This window comes from Podarcis vaucheri (genome assembly GCF_965113315.1).
Source record: "Podarcis vaucheri genome assembly, chromosome: Z".
NCBI classification, from domain to species: Eukaryota; Metazoa; Chordata; class Lepidosauria; order Squamata; family Lacertidae; genus Podarcis; species Podarcis vaucheri.
In genome coordinates, this window is record NC_138758.1 from 49108471 (window position 1) to 49124823 (window position 16353).

General features: G+C 46.3%; 1 protein-coding gene across 6 annotated transcripts in view; it reads left to right on the plus strand.

Annotated features, from left to right (window-relative positions):
* The window catches only part of GOLGA2 (golgin A2), a 45697-nt gene extending 35642 nt beyond the window's left edge, over positions 1 to 10055 (plus strand). For all 6 annotated transcript variants that reach the window (XM_082208829.1, XM_082208824.1, XM_082208826.1 and 3 more), the window contains 9 exons: positions 621 to 845; positions 1310 to 1409; positions 1500 to 1588; positions 2800 to 2953; positions 3060 to 3127; positions 3874 to 3976; positions 6357 to 6463; positions 7662 to 7833; positions 8129 to 10055. In XM_082208829.1, the coding sequence (XP_082064955.1) occupies positions 621 to 845; positions 1310 to 1409; positions 1500 to 1588; positions 2800 to 2953; positions 3060 to 3127; positions 3874 to 3976; positions 6357 to 6463; positions 7662 to 7833; positions 8129 to 8376 (1266 nt within the window). In that variant the 3' untranslated portion in view covers positions 8377 to 10055. The remainder of the gene's footprint in view (positions 1 to 620; positions 846 to 1309; positions 1410 to 1499; positions 1589 to 2799; positions 2954 to 3059; positions 3128 to 3873; positions 3977 to 6356; positions 6464 to 7661; positions 7834 to 8128) is intronic.
* Positions 10056 to 16353: the final 6298 nt, after the last annotated feature.

Consider the following 16353-nt stretch of genomic DNA (forward strand, 5'->3'; position numbering starts at 1 on the left):
GTAATGCTCTGGCTGGGGTACCACTGTGAATTAAGGGAGCCAGTAATAGGGCATGTGGGGCCAGGGGCAGAGGCAGTGGGCTATAGGTGGCACAAAGCAGTGGGGTGAGGTCTTCTCCTTGCATTCATTTCCTCAAGTGCTGAGCTGTTTTCCTTAAGACTGTCTTAGGAAATCACTCTTGCAGTTCCTGAGGTTAGGCTACATAGTTTAGCCATCGGACTGAAATGAAGAATAGTGTCGGAAGAGCTTCTCTACCCAGCAGAATTCAGAGCAGCCTGGCTTGAGTGGAAGAGAGATGTTCATTCCTCTTGAAATAATGTTGGTTTTTCAAATCCAGTCTGTGGTGTCTGAAGGATTCAAAAAAATAATAATTCCCACATTGTGATTTTTGCATAGCACATGCACGCATTGTGATTCATGATATATCACCACATCAAATATTATGAAACCATTACCACGAGGTGGACTTCAGATTGGTTTTGGACAATATTGATACATTGCCAAGCCCTACTGAGGTGGGGGAGAGAAGGGGGATTGTGTGTTATATGTGTGGAGAGAGAAGAGTGCACCACCTCTGGACTGCTGATTTGGTAACCAACTTATTTCCCTCCCCATCCTAGGAGGCTCAGAAAACACAAGAGGCTCAGGCCCTTCAGGAGCAGCGGGATCAGTATTATGCCCACCTCCAGCAGTACACTGCAGCATACCAGCAGCTAGCCACAGAGAAAGAGGAGTTGCACAAGCAATACCTTCTTCAGATGCAGCTCATGGATCGGCTGCAGCATGAAGAGGTCCAGGGCAAGGTGACTGTGGAGATGCATTTCAAGGAGCTGCAGGAAGCCAAGGTAAGAGTTGGCACTTGGGAGGACTGGTAAGCAGGGCTGTAGAGGTTAAAACTGAGTAGGTCCAGGAGGATTCGGTTCTGCTTGGTCCTGGGCTGCAGCTGCCCAGGTCATCTGAATTATGCACCAAGTGAAAAACAATTCAGTGTTAGGAATAATTAATGCTGACATGTGTACAGTTGTGTGGTATTGCATAATTCTAATTGTGCAATTGGGCCTTTGTCAGCTTTGAGTGAGAGCTTGGGTGTGGGATGCAAGGTGACAAGGGCCTGAGGTAGGAGCCGACATACTGGAGATCCCAAGTCTGGTGGTTGGATGTTGGAATGAGAAGGGCTTTCCAAATGTTTGTTTTTCCAGTTCTGGGTCAGTAGTTGTAGAAAGGAATCACATGAAGCCTTTGTGTTGTGTTGGGTCAGTGTACTTTTGTGGAAGAAGCAGCCAAAACATCTGCTGCCTCTTTCTTGAAGGAAAGCCTGGAGATGATTTCCAAAGAAAACAAGGAGCTGCAAGCTCAGGTCAGCCAGCTCATGGCAGAACTAGATGCAAGGATGCTTCCCAGGGCACAAGGTGAGTTGTCTTTTCCATTAGCAGGAACACAGGGGGGCTGATCCTAGCAGGATGTTCTAACTCCTCTCTGCTGTCTTCCTTTGCTCACAGGGGATGGGGTGGAAACCGAAGAGACTGTAGAAGAGCTGAAGACTCCTGCCCTTACCATCCCAGATAATTTTGAAAGTAGAGAGGAAATGGTGAGTGCCTGGCAAGTCTCTGTGGTTTTACATGAGTGCTTCAGGAGGTGAGGGGAATAGGAAGGGTGGGCAGGGAATAACTTGGAAGCTCAGAGATGCAGCAGCCCTGAAGTTCTGTTCAAAGACTTTCAGCTGAATACTTCTAGCTTCCTAGAAATGTGTTGCATTTCTGGATTTATCTTCACTTGACATTAAACGTAGGTTAACTTCCCCATGCTTTTAAATTGGATTATTTCTCAGCCTATGCTTGTGTCTCCCTCTCTGTTCTCCCCACGCCCTTGTGTGCCTCCAAGCAAGCCAGAGCAAGTAAACATTGGATTCCCAACTAGTTTCCCACTTCAGTACTGGATGGTTCCAGACAGGTTAGCTTCAGAGACAAGAACGGCCTCTGGAGACTATTTTCGCATGTAATGTGTCTCAGCAGGCTTGCAGAACGGTTTATCAATTGGGTGTGTTTTTTGACTGTCCACTTGGCAAAGTCCCTAAAACAAGAGATGCTGAATTTACTGAAATCATTCTGAATGCAAATGCAGACAGGCACATCCAGGGGGCTCTAGTTTTGGGGCTTAGGACAATACCTCAGCATTACCAATCCTTACAACCCAGGCACTTCCATTTTTGGTGGCCCACCTAGATGACAAAAGACCAGTGCAGGCTCTCCAGTCTCTGCAGCCAGCTTCTCACGGTATCTTATTGAATATGTCCCTGCCTCTTTCCCCAACATACAGCCAGTACACTCTGCATTACAGGGCCAACCTAAGAACGTGCTGAATTCTTGGAAAGAGTAGCCCTGGAGTTTCAGAATTGGGTAGCATTATGAAGCCAACAGTTTTGAATTGGTATTAGTTGTATCTTAGTATAGTGATTTTTGTGCTTTCAAAAGACACTCTCCACCTCAAGAAAAGGCCTGGAGCATATTTTTTCCCAACACTAAGCCAAAGTTTTAGAGCATAGGTATAATGAAGCATAAATGTGCCTACAGAGCTGTGGAAATACGAGAATGACTCTGATAAAACAAGCTACAGATAAAAATGAACCTTCTTAAATTCTTTCTAACCCCCTTGCAACATGCTAGCATTGGTTTGATTGTACACTTATTTCTCTTATTTAAAACAGCTATAATTCTTCAAATGGTCCCCAGGATATATTTTTATTTTTTACATTTAACAACACCCTTATGCTAAACTTCAGCGTATGGAATTGCATCTTAGGTGGCTTTCTTGACATCTGTTATGTCCCAAGCGGAAACTGAGCGAGAGGAGATGAGGCAGCAACTGTCTGAGGAGAGGAGGCAATGCAGAGGCCTCCTGAAGCAGATTGCCATACTGAGGAAGGAGCAGCAGCTGCATGTTGCATCTGGGGGAGGTAAGCGTGCTCCTGTGTGTGGATGTGCATATTCAGGTGTCTATTTGGGTTCCAGCCAGGCCATTCCTTCTGCAGTCGCTTAATCAAATTACTTGACCCTTTTCAGATTCTGCTGCAGATTCCGTTCCAGGTGAGGTTCACGAAGCCTTAAAAAGTGCCATGGAGAAGCTGCAGGTGCGTGTTTAATGCTTTTGGCTACAAACCCAGACAAATAGCACATGTGCTAGTTAATGCAATACATCTTTCAGCACTTTATGAGCATGTTCATGTGAAGGTCCCATCACTGATGAAGAGCCTTTGCAATCCTGCCTTTGCCTATTGAGCTGTGTGATGTTGGATGGACTGTTACTGGCTTAGCTGTCTTTGTACTGTAAGACTTCCAAACAGCTATAGTAGTTCCTCCATTCCCCAAGATCTCTATAATAATTAGCACTTAATCAGATTTTCACTATGTAGGTTCTCTTCTCTCTCCCTGTCACAATCTTTTGTGGGGGTGAGTGACTAATGATGCTGCTTTGGAATCAAAAGATATGTTGTGGAAGAATCAAGCTTCCTAACCACACTTTGTTTATTGTTGATACACCTCACTACATTTTGAGTATATATGTTCTTAAGGGATCTGATCTGAAAAATCTTTAGTCTTCTAGTGATTTTTTCACTTGGAAAGCAGCCGCAGGCTTTTCCTCCTAAGCAGTCAGACCTGCTTGGGTAGAAGGCTTCTGCTGCTTTCTTTTCTAGAAATAAGATCATTTTACCTTCCAAGGGATGGTGCCTATCTGCTGCCTATCGGTGAGAAGCTGCCCTTGTCCTGATTATTGCTGTGGGTAGTGTGCTGGCTGCTGCGCCAGGAGGGTTTGGGTTTCTTCTTCCACATGGTCTCCTTAACATCTTCAATGATGACTGGCTGTTGTGCTTTCTAGTCTCGATTCACTGACCTGATGCATGAGAGGGCAGAGCTGAAGGACCGGGTGGAAGAGCTGGAACATCGTTGTATACAGTTGTCTGGAGAAACGGACACTATAGGTGAGATGAATTCAGTGCCCCTCTCCACGTTTCACTGAGATGTCTGGGGAAGTGTGACTAACACTTTGATATAGATTGTGTGGCAATACTCCCATAGGATTCCGAAGACCTTTTGTTTACATTTTAAAATCTCAGTTCTCATGAAGACAAAGGAAAATGCAGGTAGCCTCCAGTAGTTAGGAATTACTACTCATCACCCACCTATCTAAACCATTTTACCTTCTGTGTATCCCCACACAGAAACAACCAAATAAAGGTCTTGGGAGCAGACCTACAGAGTATGTAGGAAGCAGCTGGTATGCACCATCCTAGTCCCTGTCTGGTCTGCTCTCTCAGCCAGCAAAAGTGGGTGCTGTTTGCCTGTGTCAGTTTGCTTATCTTGTAAGATACCTGCCTGCATGTCAGAAAGTGTGCTGATTACAGTGTAGGGTTGGCTGAGTGAAAACACCTGGACTGTGGATGTGGTCCAGAGCCTTCCTTATTATAACAGCAGGCCCTGTCACAGGCAGGTGGGGTCATCCCCAAAGGGGACAACACTTAAAGGTTGCCGCTTTGGGGAACCACAGGGGAAGAGGAGTGTCAGTCAGGATATGTAGGGCCGAAACTGTGGGACACGGCATGTGACCCTCACCCATTATGAGAACCTGGTTGAGGGGAAGTTTGGTTTGGCGTGGTTTCCCTCGAGTGAGAGGCAGAAAGAGAGTAGTAGTGGATTCACCATCTTCTTCCTGATGGTGTGCTATGCACATACTATTGGGCCTTAAGTTTACTATCTTTGGCCTGAATCTCTCAGTTGTGATAGATGATGGGTGTCTGGGTGTGCAGGTAGCCAGGAGTTGTTAAAATGCTGTCCAGTCTCAGTGGTCATGGGCAGAGGAAGATGCCGTTCAAGTACCAAGGCCTAGATGTTTAATCTGTGTTCCTCATTCGAGTCCTCTCCTTTGGAAAGTACTAGTAGCATATCCACTGAGCCCTGTGGTTTGGTGATGTTGTTACTGAATGCCAGATTGGTCTGTAATAAGACCATGTTCATCCATGATAGATGAACAGACTGATCTGACCTGCATTACTGAGACTTGGGTGAGTGAACTGGGTGGACCTGACCTTACCCAGCTGTGCCCACCTGGGTACATGATACAGCACTAGGCTATACTACCAGGTGGTTGAGGGGGAGGTGTTGATATTGTCCATAAAAACATTATCTCCTTGACCAGAAAACCTCTTGATGTTGGGACAAGCTTAGATGGTCTGGTGTTGTTTAAGAGAGACAGATTCAACTTACTGCTGGTCTGCTGGCCACCCAGTTGCCCAGCAGCATCCCTGATCGGGCTGGCGAAGGTGATCTCTGGGGTGATGGGGAACACCAGGGCGGTTGTCCTGGGTGTCTCCAGTAACCATGTGTAGCTACCATTGGGCCAGCTATAGATCTACCTCCAAATCTTTGGTCTGACACACCATGCAGAACATACTCATGATACAGTCTTTGCCCCAAGTGATATGAGAGACTGAGAATAAGGGGGAGTGCAGTCTACTACCTTGTCATGGTGAGATCTTGATCCCATTATGTTTGGATGGCCATCCCTCGCTTAAGACTAGTGGGCCCACTTGGATGGAAACTGATGTGTTCCTGAATGCTCTGTGGGATCTTCCTGTGGAGAAAGCCCAGGTCTTGCTATGGAACAGACAGCTGGCATGATTGCTTCTGAATGTCCTCTCTGGCATTATGGAGCTTGTGAGGTCTCTTGGTCTTCTGAGGATCTCCAAGCTATGAATCAAGCCAGACAAAGACTGGCATGCAAGTGGCACAATCCCACTCTGAAGCCAACCAGACACTGCTTGGAGCACATAATTATGCTCACTATGTGGCAGTGCAGGCTACAAAAAAGGCTTATTTTGCAGCTTGCATTGCATCCTGTAGTAGCAGGCAGGCAGAGTTATTTATGTCCATCCCTCCTCCTCTCCCTTTTAGTTTCTACCAAAATAAAACATGTAAATAAGGAAATAGTGGAAAATCTTTAAGCTTCAGAATTCTTGAGCTGATTGGTTTCATATGGCGTTTTCTAGCTGAAAATAAAAGGCAGAATACATACATTTAGCTGCATTATGGTTTTTCATCTTTGTTCAATGTTTATAAAACTTCAGTAACTTGCTGGTGGGAAACTGTTCCCTTCTTCCAAAAGACCTATTGCAACATGTGGATTCTGCTAGATTTCAGAACGTACCAGAAGCTTTGCCTACCTTGTTTTCTTTTACAAGGAGAGGAGGAGGTGGGGGCAACCCCATTTCATGGTTGCATGTATATGTAAGGGTGAATGTGGAGCTTTCAGCACCACCCTTTGAACAGACTTTCTAAGACTCACTTGTGTCTCCTGTGTTTCAGGTGAGTACATTGCCTTGTACCAGAGTCAGAGGGCTATCCTAAAGCAGCGCCACCAGGAGAAAGAGGAGTACATCAGCCGACTGGCCCAGGACAAGGAGGAAATGAAGGTGAGCAAGGGATCTCCTCCCTTCCCACCAAGGGCTCTTTCTAACACAGTACCGGAAGGGAGTGAACCGGGTTGGCTGGGGTATTGTGAGTTTCACACTGTTACTGAGGGCACCAACCACCCTTCACTCTTGCACCTGGACTGCAGTGCTTACTGAGGCGGATCTCCGATTGAAGGAGGGTCTACTGTCTTTATTTACAGTTCCTGGCACACTGGAAGAAGACCCTCAGGCAGAGTCTGGCTCACCCCATTTAAAGGAGTAAACTGGTCTCCTGTTGAGCTCTGGGCACCTGTTGTTGTTTGTTGTTGTAATCTGTGACCTTCCTGAACACCTCTGCCTGCCTGCATGTACAAAGCCACTTCCACTGCTTACAAAAAGGTTTCTTAAATTATTTGGAGAGCTTTAAAAGAGGAGTAGACAAATCCATGGAGGACAAGACTATCAGTGGCTATTAGTATGGTGGCTGTGTTCTGCCTCCACAGTTGGAAGTGGTATGCTCCTAAGTGACAGTTGTCGGGAACTGCAAGTGGGGAGGAAACTGTTCCACTCAGGTCCTACTTTGGTCCTTCCCATAGGCATCTGGTTGGCCACTGTGAGAACAGGACCCATCCAGCAGTCCCTTATTATGTTTTTATATGTGTCCTGTACATAGGTAACAGGAGACAAAGGGGAAAGAGACGTTTGGGCTTGATAAGAAGGGTGATTCAGAATCGTGCACCTCAGATGAAAATAAAACATAGTTGACTTTCCTTGGTCAGTTAAATTAAGGTAGAACGAAGAAGTAGTGGTGGTACAAGCCTGGATCGAAGGGGAAGAGGACACCTCCAATGTTGCTGCTTTAGCTCTAAAGAAAGCAATGTATCTGGAAACTTGCTTCTGGGAGCACCAAGGTTAAAAGTCTTTGCAAATCAATGTTCATGCCTTTGTGCTCCTGGTGGTGCTAACCCACTTGGGTCCATTATGAGAACACAGGAGAGGGTGATGTTGGAAGAAAGCAAAGGAGAACAGTGACAGTGAGCATGTGCAAAGCAGAGGCGATATAGATGAGCAGAAAAATTAAGGACCTTGAGGACTAGAAGCTTGAATGCTTTAAAAGCTGTCAGGAACCAATTCCAGGGACATTGGAAGAAGAAAACCTATTCATTCTAATGGGAGGTGGTATGGTGCATGTTTCCCTCTTTATACTTCTCCATTGCAGATGAAGTTACTGGAGCTCCAGGAGTTGGTGATGCGCTTGGTTGGGGAGAAGAACGAATGGTATATAAAATACATGGAGATGGCTCAAAATGTGGATCCCCAGTCTGACCCCAAGAGTGAAGCTGCTCTTACAGCAGCGAGGCACGTTGAGCTGAATGCTACCGATGGTGAAGGTGAGCAGTGGTGACAACCAGTGGGGGAAATAGCTGCGGTATCTTCATGGGGAGTTTCTAAGCTTAATTTCAGTGTCTTGGTTTAGCCCCAGAATTTGAGAAATATCAGTAAATGTCTCTGTTTTTGAACTTGGGCAGAACTACTTTCTGCTCTCCACAAGCAACAGAAACCATTTACCACACACTAGGGTTGAGGAGAGAGTTTTATAGGTTTTGTGTGTGAGACTTCTAGGAAAACCTGAGACCAAACATTTCTCTTTAGAAGTTAAACAATGTCTGCTATCTTGCCTCCCAGGGCTGCGAGAAGTGAGTTTGGCAGATGAGCCAGAACTGGAATCCACCGCTTCACAATCCCACCCATCACACACTGACAACAAAGCTCCCCAGCCTGCTTCACAAGACCCCACCGCCAAGCAGATCATGCATCTTCTACGTGAAATTCAAAACCCCCGGGACAGGCTGGGCTCCCTCTTGCAGAACCCCTGCATTCCCTTCTTCTATCGAGCTGATGAGAATGACGAAGTCAAGATCATGGTGGTGTAACTTGGCATGGAATCTCCAAGGACGTAAAGTGCCCCGTGTTTTCTGTCCTGTAATCTTCGGTTGCAGCAAGTGTCACACATGGTGGTTGAGCTCAGTGGAATTTGAGTGCCAGGCATCCTGAGCTAGTCTTCCCCTTTTGCTCTTCCTGAGCAGATAATGTAGGGCTGTGTCATGTGAAGTTCAGGAGAAGACTTTGGTTCTCCTGGCTTCTGCTTCAGGCAGCCAGTCAGTTTCCTCAGTCAGTGACTTTTGTTCCATTTGTCATTGTAGCCATCAGCTCAGCACCTTTCTGTTAATTTATTCCAGGTTTAGATGGTTTGGATCCTCTTTGTCCCTTACCATAGATCTCTGTCTTTTTGCTTTATTGCACAGTTGGCCTCCTGCCCAGATTTAGCAGCCATCTTAATCTCTAGCCCTCCTTAAAACAGAGAGCTCTGCAAAACATTTTCCTTTTTGTCTAATGACTTGGGACAGGCAGTTCAGGGGGAGAATCTGTCTCCTGTTACCCTTTTGGGGTTGGCTTCTGGCTTTTTGGTGCAGATGATCTGAGGATGGGATGGAAATGTGGCTGAGCTTTTGAAGGTGACATAGTTTGCTGTCTCTGTTGGATGGTTTTAATTTTTTAAGATGGGGAAACCTTTCTCCCCTCTTCTTTTTTAAAGGAAATCACTGAAAAAGCATACTTTTATATTGATCTCTGGAATTTCAACTACCTTTAATTGGATCTCCTTTCTTCCTGGTTGGGCAGTGGATTATTTTAGCAGTGAGCAGGGTTGTTTGAAATATTTTTTCTTATCTCCTGTGGTTCTAATACAGAACTAGGCCAGAGATTTCTATGCAGGAGGGTGTGTATCATATGTTGAGTGAAAAAGGCATTCAGAGCAGGTGCATGAGGGAGGGACAAAGATTTGCCCCATGTCTAGCTTGAATCCTACTTAGGAGGCCATCTGTGCGAGATAACTTTGTACATTTGCATACAGGCAGCAGAAGTAGCTGGCTGGTGACATAGCTGCTTGTTTGTGACCAGGGTCCCTCCTGGAGGTGAAAAGTGCTAGCAAAGTGGATGGGTATTGCTGTTGCATTGCACCTCCTTGTAAGTCGTTTTGCCAGTCGCTTACATAATAGATTGTTGTATCTTCATCAGAGCCTTTCTTTCCAGTAGAACCTGCTAGAAAAAGTCCATCCAAAGGAAAAGCACACAGGGAAGCTTCTTAAAATGTAAGCTTCATCCTTCGCCAGTTTTTCAGGAGAGCACGATTGTAGACTTAAATCACTGCACTCTTCCAAGAGATTGGCACAGCTGTGATGTCAGTGTTACTCCCTCAGTGCATTGTGTTGGCACTACAAAGTGGGCTTGCGAGCTCCTGTTTGCACGAATGTACATAGTGTATCTGTGTAACATTTTGTATATACCTTGAATAAAGAGGAGAAAAGTCTTTGGGCAGAATTTCGGGCTGCCAGAAGTCATCTTGTAATCTTGTATTTAAAAAAAAAATCAAATTCAGTGGCGGGAGCCAGGAATGTGATTTAATATGGAACATTGTGAAATATTTATTGGGTGTCTGGTTTCTGGGAATGTGAAAGGAAAACCTTTATTAGAGAGAACTTGCATTCTATTGCAAAGATAATTTAATCCTGTTACAAATTTGTTCTTTCTGAATAAACCTGTTCCACCTATAGCGCACTGTGTGTGGTTCTTATGTTCTACAAAAGATGAACAGTTTCCCTTATTGTGCAGACATGATTGAGTTGTATGCATGTTGCATTCTGTTTGTCCTTGCTGAAATGGACAGCCTTCACCATTAAACTGTGCTTTTCTCCCAGGAATGGGAAGAGAAAAAATCTAGTTGCTGCTAGGGCTGGGCAATGTACAAGTGGTACCTCGGGTTACAGATGCTTCAGGTTACAGGCTCCGCTAACCCAGAAATAGTACCTCGGGTTAAGAACTTTGCTTCAGGATGAAGTGGCAACAGGAGGCCCCATTAGCTAAAGTAGTACCTCAGGGTAAGAACAGTTTCAGGTTAAGAATGGACCTCCGGAACATATTAAGTTCTTAACCCGAGGTACCACTGTATCAATATTGTCCCAAACCAGTCCACCTCGTGGTAATGGTTTCATAGTATTTGATGTGGTGATATATCGTGAATCACAATGCGTGCATGTGCTATGCAAAACTCACAATGTGGGGAAAACCATGAGTTCGGTCATTGCTCCTCTCCTCATTCCTGCTGCCCCTCAACTCTCCTCTGCCTCCTGCAACGAATCATAAGAGCAGGTGCTGAAGAAAGCAGCCTACCTGGGAACTTTCCTCATGAGCTTCTTGTTTTAAGTGCAGGCGCCAGGCTGGTAGGTGGTTGAGGGAGACACAGCTCCAAGCTTCTTGCTGGGAGTCACTTTCCTTCCTCTTTCTTTGGGCTGTCTCTGCCTGCCCACAAGACCCGACACCCGAGCCATACTGGGGTCCTCACAAGAGCAGGAAGCCCTTTCGGCCTCGCCTCCCCAGACCCCCTTCCAGTTGTTGCCCAGCCCTGCCATTTGAACTGCTGCTGCCCTCAGCTGGAGCTCTCTTGGAAGTTGCTGCTAGTCCCGTGGAAAAATAAACTGGGTTATTTACTTCTGACTTAAAGAAAACAAAAATAAACCTTGCCCTCTTGTTTAAGTATCCTTCCTCCCTTCTGGGTGTGTGTTTGTGTCTCCCTTGTGTCTATTAGGGAACATTTTCATAGAATCATAGAGTTGGAAGAGACCACAAGGGCCATCGAGTCCAACCCCCTGCCAAGCAGGAAACACCATCAGAGCACTCCTAACATATGGTTGTCAAGCCTCTGCTTAAAGACCTCCATAGAAGGAGACTCCACCACACTCCTTGGCAGCAAATTCCACTGTCGAACAGCTCTTACTGTCAGGAAGTTCTTCCCAATGTTTAGGTGGAATCTTCTTTCTTGTAGTTTGCATCCATTGCTCCGTGTCCGCTTCTCTGGAGCAGCAGAAAACAACCTTTCTCCCTCCTCTATATGACATCCTTTTATATATTTGAACATGGCTATCATATCACCCCTTAACCTCCTCTTCTCCAGGCTAAACATGCCCAGCTCCCTTAGCCGTTCCTTATAAGGCATCGTTTCCAGGCCTTTGACCATTTTGGTTGCCCTCCTCTGGACACGTTCCAGTTTGTCAGTGTCCTTCTTGAACTGTGGTGCCCAGAACTGGACACAGTACTCCAGGTGAGGTCTGACCAGAGCAGAATACAGTGGCACTATTACTTCCCTTGATCTAGATGCTATACTCCTATTGATGCAGCCCAGAATTGCATTGGCTTTTTTAGCTGCCGCGTCACACTGTTGGCTCATGTCAAGTTTGTGGTCAACCAAGACTCCTAGATCCTTTTCACATGTACTGCTCCCAAGCCAGGTGTCCCCCATCTTGTATTTGTGCCACTCATTTTTTTTTTATTTTTTTTTGCCCAAGTGCAATACTTTACATTTCTCCCTGTTAAAATTCATCTTGTTTGTTTTTGCCCAGTTCTCTAATCTGTCAAGGTCGTTTTGAAGTGTGATCCTGTCCTCTGGGGTGTTAGCCATTTTCTCACCTTGCGTTTGAGATCTATGCTACGAATTACTCCTACAGCTTTAATTTTTTTGAAAATGTGCTAATTTACAAATTACCTGTACTATAAAATAACAGTTGTAGCAATATGTTAAAGGGAAGTTAAATTTTGTAAGTTTTAGACCCCTAAGTAGTAGCAGTTGCCAAGGGATTACCCAGTTTGTCTCTACAGAGTTCCATCCTTATTTCAGACATTGTTCTGTATCGGTATATCGCAATGTTTAGCTGTTGATATATCACGATCCTGAAACCAGACATCGCCCAGCCCTTTTCCTTTCTGGCCTCTGTGTATGTCAGATGCTTATTTCAGTCTGTCGATCTCCATGCCGTTTCAAGTAGCAGAGCCTTCTCTGTTATCTAGGAGAGTGCATACAAGCCCTGCTTTTCCTGTAGGTACTTAATGCTGTTTCCAGTCCACCATTCTGTTCTCATTTTGACATAGCGCTATGCTGTTTCAGCCACCCAAAAATCCTAACTGCACCTCTAGTGGTGGAGCCCCAGAATTGTACAAAAAGGTACAATGGAACTACTGCGCTTTATTGTGGTTCTTCTACTGATGGTTTCTGAGAAACAAAGGTGTCCTTCAGCTGTGGGCTTTTCGGGGCTTCTGTTTTGTTACCTCAGGAAAGCCATCCCTTATCTCACTTTAACCAACACATGTCTCTCATGTGGAAGGGGTTTGTGAAGACGGAACAATCCTTACTCCCCGGACATAAGCAGTGGGGGTGTGTGTGTGTGCATGCATTTCACTCTGCTATTTTGCTGCAAGTGTATTGCATCTCCTAAGGATGGACGGAGGGCTCTGGGACCCTGCAGCTTCCTTCCCAAAGCCAGGCGCCTTGCTTAGCCGCAGTGCGGGATTTGGAGTGCTGGATGTTTCTCTGCACATGGTGCTGACGTAAGGTGGTGTGAAATTGAGACGCTCCAGTTGGGGGCGCAATTGAGACGCTCCAGTTGGGGGCGCCAGATATTGGCCTCCACAGGCCGCCATTTTATGGAAGATTACAAAGGCCCTTCCATTTTGTTTGGCATTGGGAAGAAGGCGTGACAGAGGGAAGGGCTCTAGGACCCTGCCAGAGCCTTCTTTCCAGAGCCAGGCACCTTGCTCAGCTGATTAAGAGTGGCGGCAGCAGTTTTCCGCAGGGCTCTGATCTGAGGTGGTGTAAAATTGAGAAGATCCGTTTCGCCTGGCTTTGAGAGGGTGGTGCAAGGGCTCGGGTGCTGCCAGAGCCCTGACACTGCCTTCCCAAGGTGAGAAGTGGTGCTCAGGTGCTGCAGGTTGCTATTTTATGGAACCTTACAAAGTCAATTTTGTCGGGCTTGGGGAGGGTGGCTGGACAGAGGGAAGGAATCTAGGACCCTGCTGGGAGTCCTGGACCCCCCTTCCCAAGTCAGGTGCCTTGCTTACCCACATGTGGGACCAGCAGCTTTCCTGCAGTGCTTAGCTGAGATGGTGCAATATGAAAAGTCTATTTTGTCTGTCTTTGGCAGGTCTGCACAAGGGGACTAGGATGCTCCCGGAACCCTGGCACTGCCTTCCAAAAGTCTGCCCTGCCTTCCCAGAGCCTTGCTTAGTTGATTAAGAGTGGTGCTGGCAGTATTCCTGCACACAACTTTGATCTGAGATGTTGCAAAATTAAGAAGATCTACTTGGGGACTTCAAATATTACAAAGTCCCATCCGTTTTGTCTGACTTTGGGAGCGCTCGCCTTCCCAAACCGGAAGCCTAGGAAGTACTTGCCCTGCTCTGGGATGGAGAGAAGGGCTCTAGGACCCTGCCAGAGCCCTGGAGCCTCCTTCACAGAGCCAGGCACCTTGCTCAGCTGCAGTGCAGGATCTGGGATCGGGCAGTTTTCTTGCACAGGGCACCAGCTGAGATGCAGCATTATTAAGAAGATCCATTTGGGAGTCCCAAATATTGACCTCAAAAGATTACTAAAGTAATTTTATCCATCTTTGGGGCAGCAGCACAAGTGCTCTGGAGCTGTGGCACTGCCTTCCCAAAGCTGGGTAAACTTTATAGATTGCAGCTTTGCACAGGTAGGGGTATGTGTGTGTGAATTAATAAAGGATGTGTGGGTTTTCTTCACTCTCCATTTATTTACTTCCCACTGCCCTGCCCAAACAAAACTGTGATCTTACACACTGCAGTTTGGAAAGCTCTGCAGTAGAGCCTGAGACAATCTCAGGGTTTGGAGTTTAAGCTCCACATTGTGCAAAAAATTAATGCATTGCAGGGCCCAGATGATCCTTGCAGTCACTTCCAACTCTACAGTTCTATGATTATGGGATGTTGGTGGCACCACCCAATTCAATCAGCAGTTTAAATCCGCAGAACAGGGTGCTTTGTCCCAGCTCCTGCCAATCTAGCAGTTCAAAAGCATACCAGCACAAGTAGATAAATAGGTACTGCTGCAAGCCGGAAGGTAAACTGTGTTTTTGTGTGCTGTGGCACTTGTCATAGTCCTTTGTTGTGCCAGAAGCGGTTTAGTCATGCTGGCCACATGATCTGGAAAGCTGTGTACAAACGCCGGCTCCCTTGGCCTGAAAAGCAAGATGAATGCCACACCCTAGTCACCTTTGACTGGACTTAACCATCCATGGAACCTTAATATTGACATATGATTTTATTATCTGAGTAGATTTCAACGTGATCCACCCTGCTATATAGGAAGACATTGCAACTTAAGCATAATGCACAAGTTTGGGTTCTGTGTTGATCTCATTGTAGGCCAAGCAGGGCTGGACAATGGGCTCTGTAGTGTGGTGAATGCTTCAATCTGTGAGAGAGAATTCCCTGAAAGAGGCAGTTATCAAACCACTTTATTAAAAAAAAACAAAAACCGTTGGACTCGGCTACTATGACCCGTCTCAAACTTTCCATTCCTGGGCAAAGTGAGTGAGCCTGTGGCACATCTGGAGGACCATGGTCATGCTGGTCAATGATCTCCAGCTAGGGACAGAGGTGAAAGCTGTTTCCTTCCGCTCCCTCCTGGGCCGTGTCCAGAAAGTGGTGATGAAGAATGAGTGTTTGGCCCCCTGGCCTCTCACTTGTGGGGTGCCTCAGGGCTCTCCCCCATGCTTTTTAACATCTACATGAAGCCGCTGGGAGAAATCATCAGGGGATTTGGGCTGGGTGTTCATCAGTGTGTGCATGATACCCAGCTCTACCTCTCTTAAATTGGAACCAGTGATGGTGGTGAAGGTCCTGTGTGGTTGGAGGATGGATGGCAAATAATGGACTGAAGTTGAATCCAGACAATAAAGTGTTGTTTCTGGTGGGCAGGAGGCAGGCGGGGGGGGGGGACTCCATGAATGGGGTAACTGCCCCTGAAGGACCAGGTACGGAGCATGGGGGTCATTCTGGACTCACAGCTGTCCATGGAGGCGCAGGTCAATTCTGTGGCCAGAGCGGCTGTCTACCAGCTCCATCTGGTATGCAGGCTGATCCCCTATCTGCCCATTCACTGTCTTGCCAGAGGGGTACATGTGCTGGTTATTTCCTGCTGGTTATCTCCTGTAGAGCAATGTGCTCTATGTGGGGCTACATTTGAAGGTGACCCAGAAACTACAACTAATCCAGAATGCGACAGCCAGATTGGTGATTGGAGGTGGTCGCCGAGACCATATAACACCGGTCCTGAAATACCTACATTGGCTCCCAGTACGTTTCTGAGCACAATTCAAAGTGTTGGCGCTGACCTTTAAAACCTAAACGGCCTCATACCTGAAGGAGCGTCTCCACCCCCATCATTCTGCCCAGACACTGAGGTGCAGCGCCGAGGGCCTTCTGGCGGTTCCCTCATTGCAAGAAGTGAAGTTACAGGGAACTAGGCAGAGGGCCTTCCTGGTAGTGGCACCCACCCTGTAGAACACCCTCCCATCAGATGTCAAGGAGATAAATAACCCTACAACTTTTTGAAGACATCTAAAGGCAGCCCTATACAGGGAAGTGTTTAATGTTTGATTATGCTTTTATATTTATTGGAAGCCACCTAGAGTGGGCAGGGTACTACTACTACAACTAATAATAATAATAATAATAATGTGTTGGCTGCCAAAATCACCTGCCAAGGAAAACAGCTGAGTTTTTCTTTTTTAAGAACCGTGGAATCTACTCCAATTAAAGTTGTTTGGAGTTTTTGTATAGAACCTTTTCTTGGTATGTGTAAATAATACCCCAGTGAGATGCTGCACTTTCAGTGGATGGTGATGCTTCCTTTTAAAAACCCCATACAGAAGATGTGTGTGTGTGTGTAACCGTAAAACCAGGACATCAACCTATTGCTCCTGACACTGCCATCATGTGCGCAGCTCTCCATTTGTCTTGCCACAAATAACTTGACAGCATTAAGTATAAGAGCCTGGAAG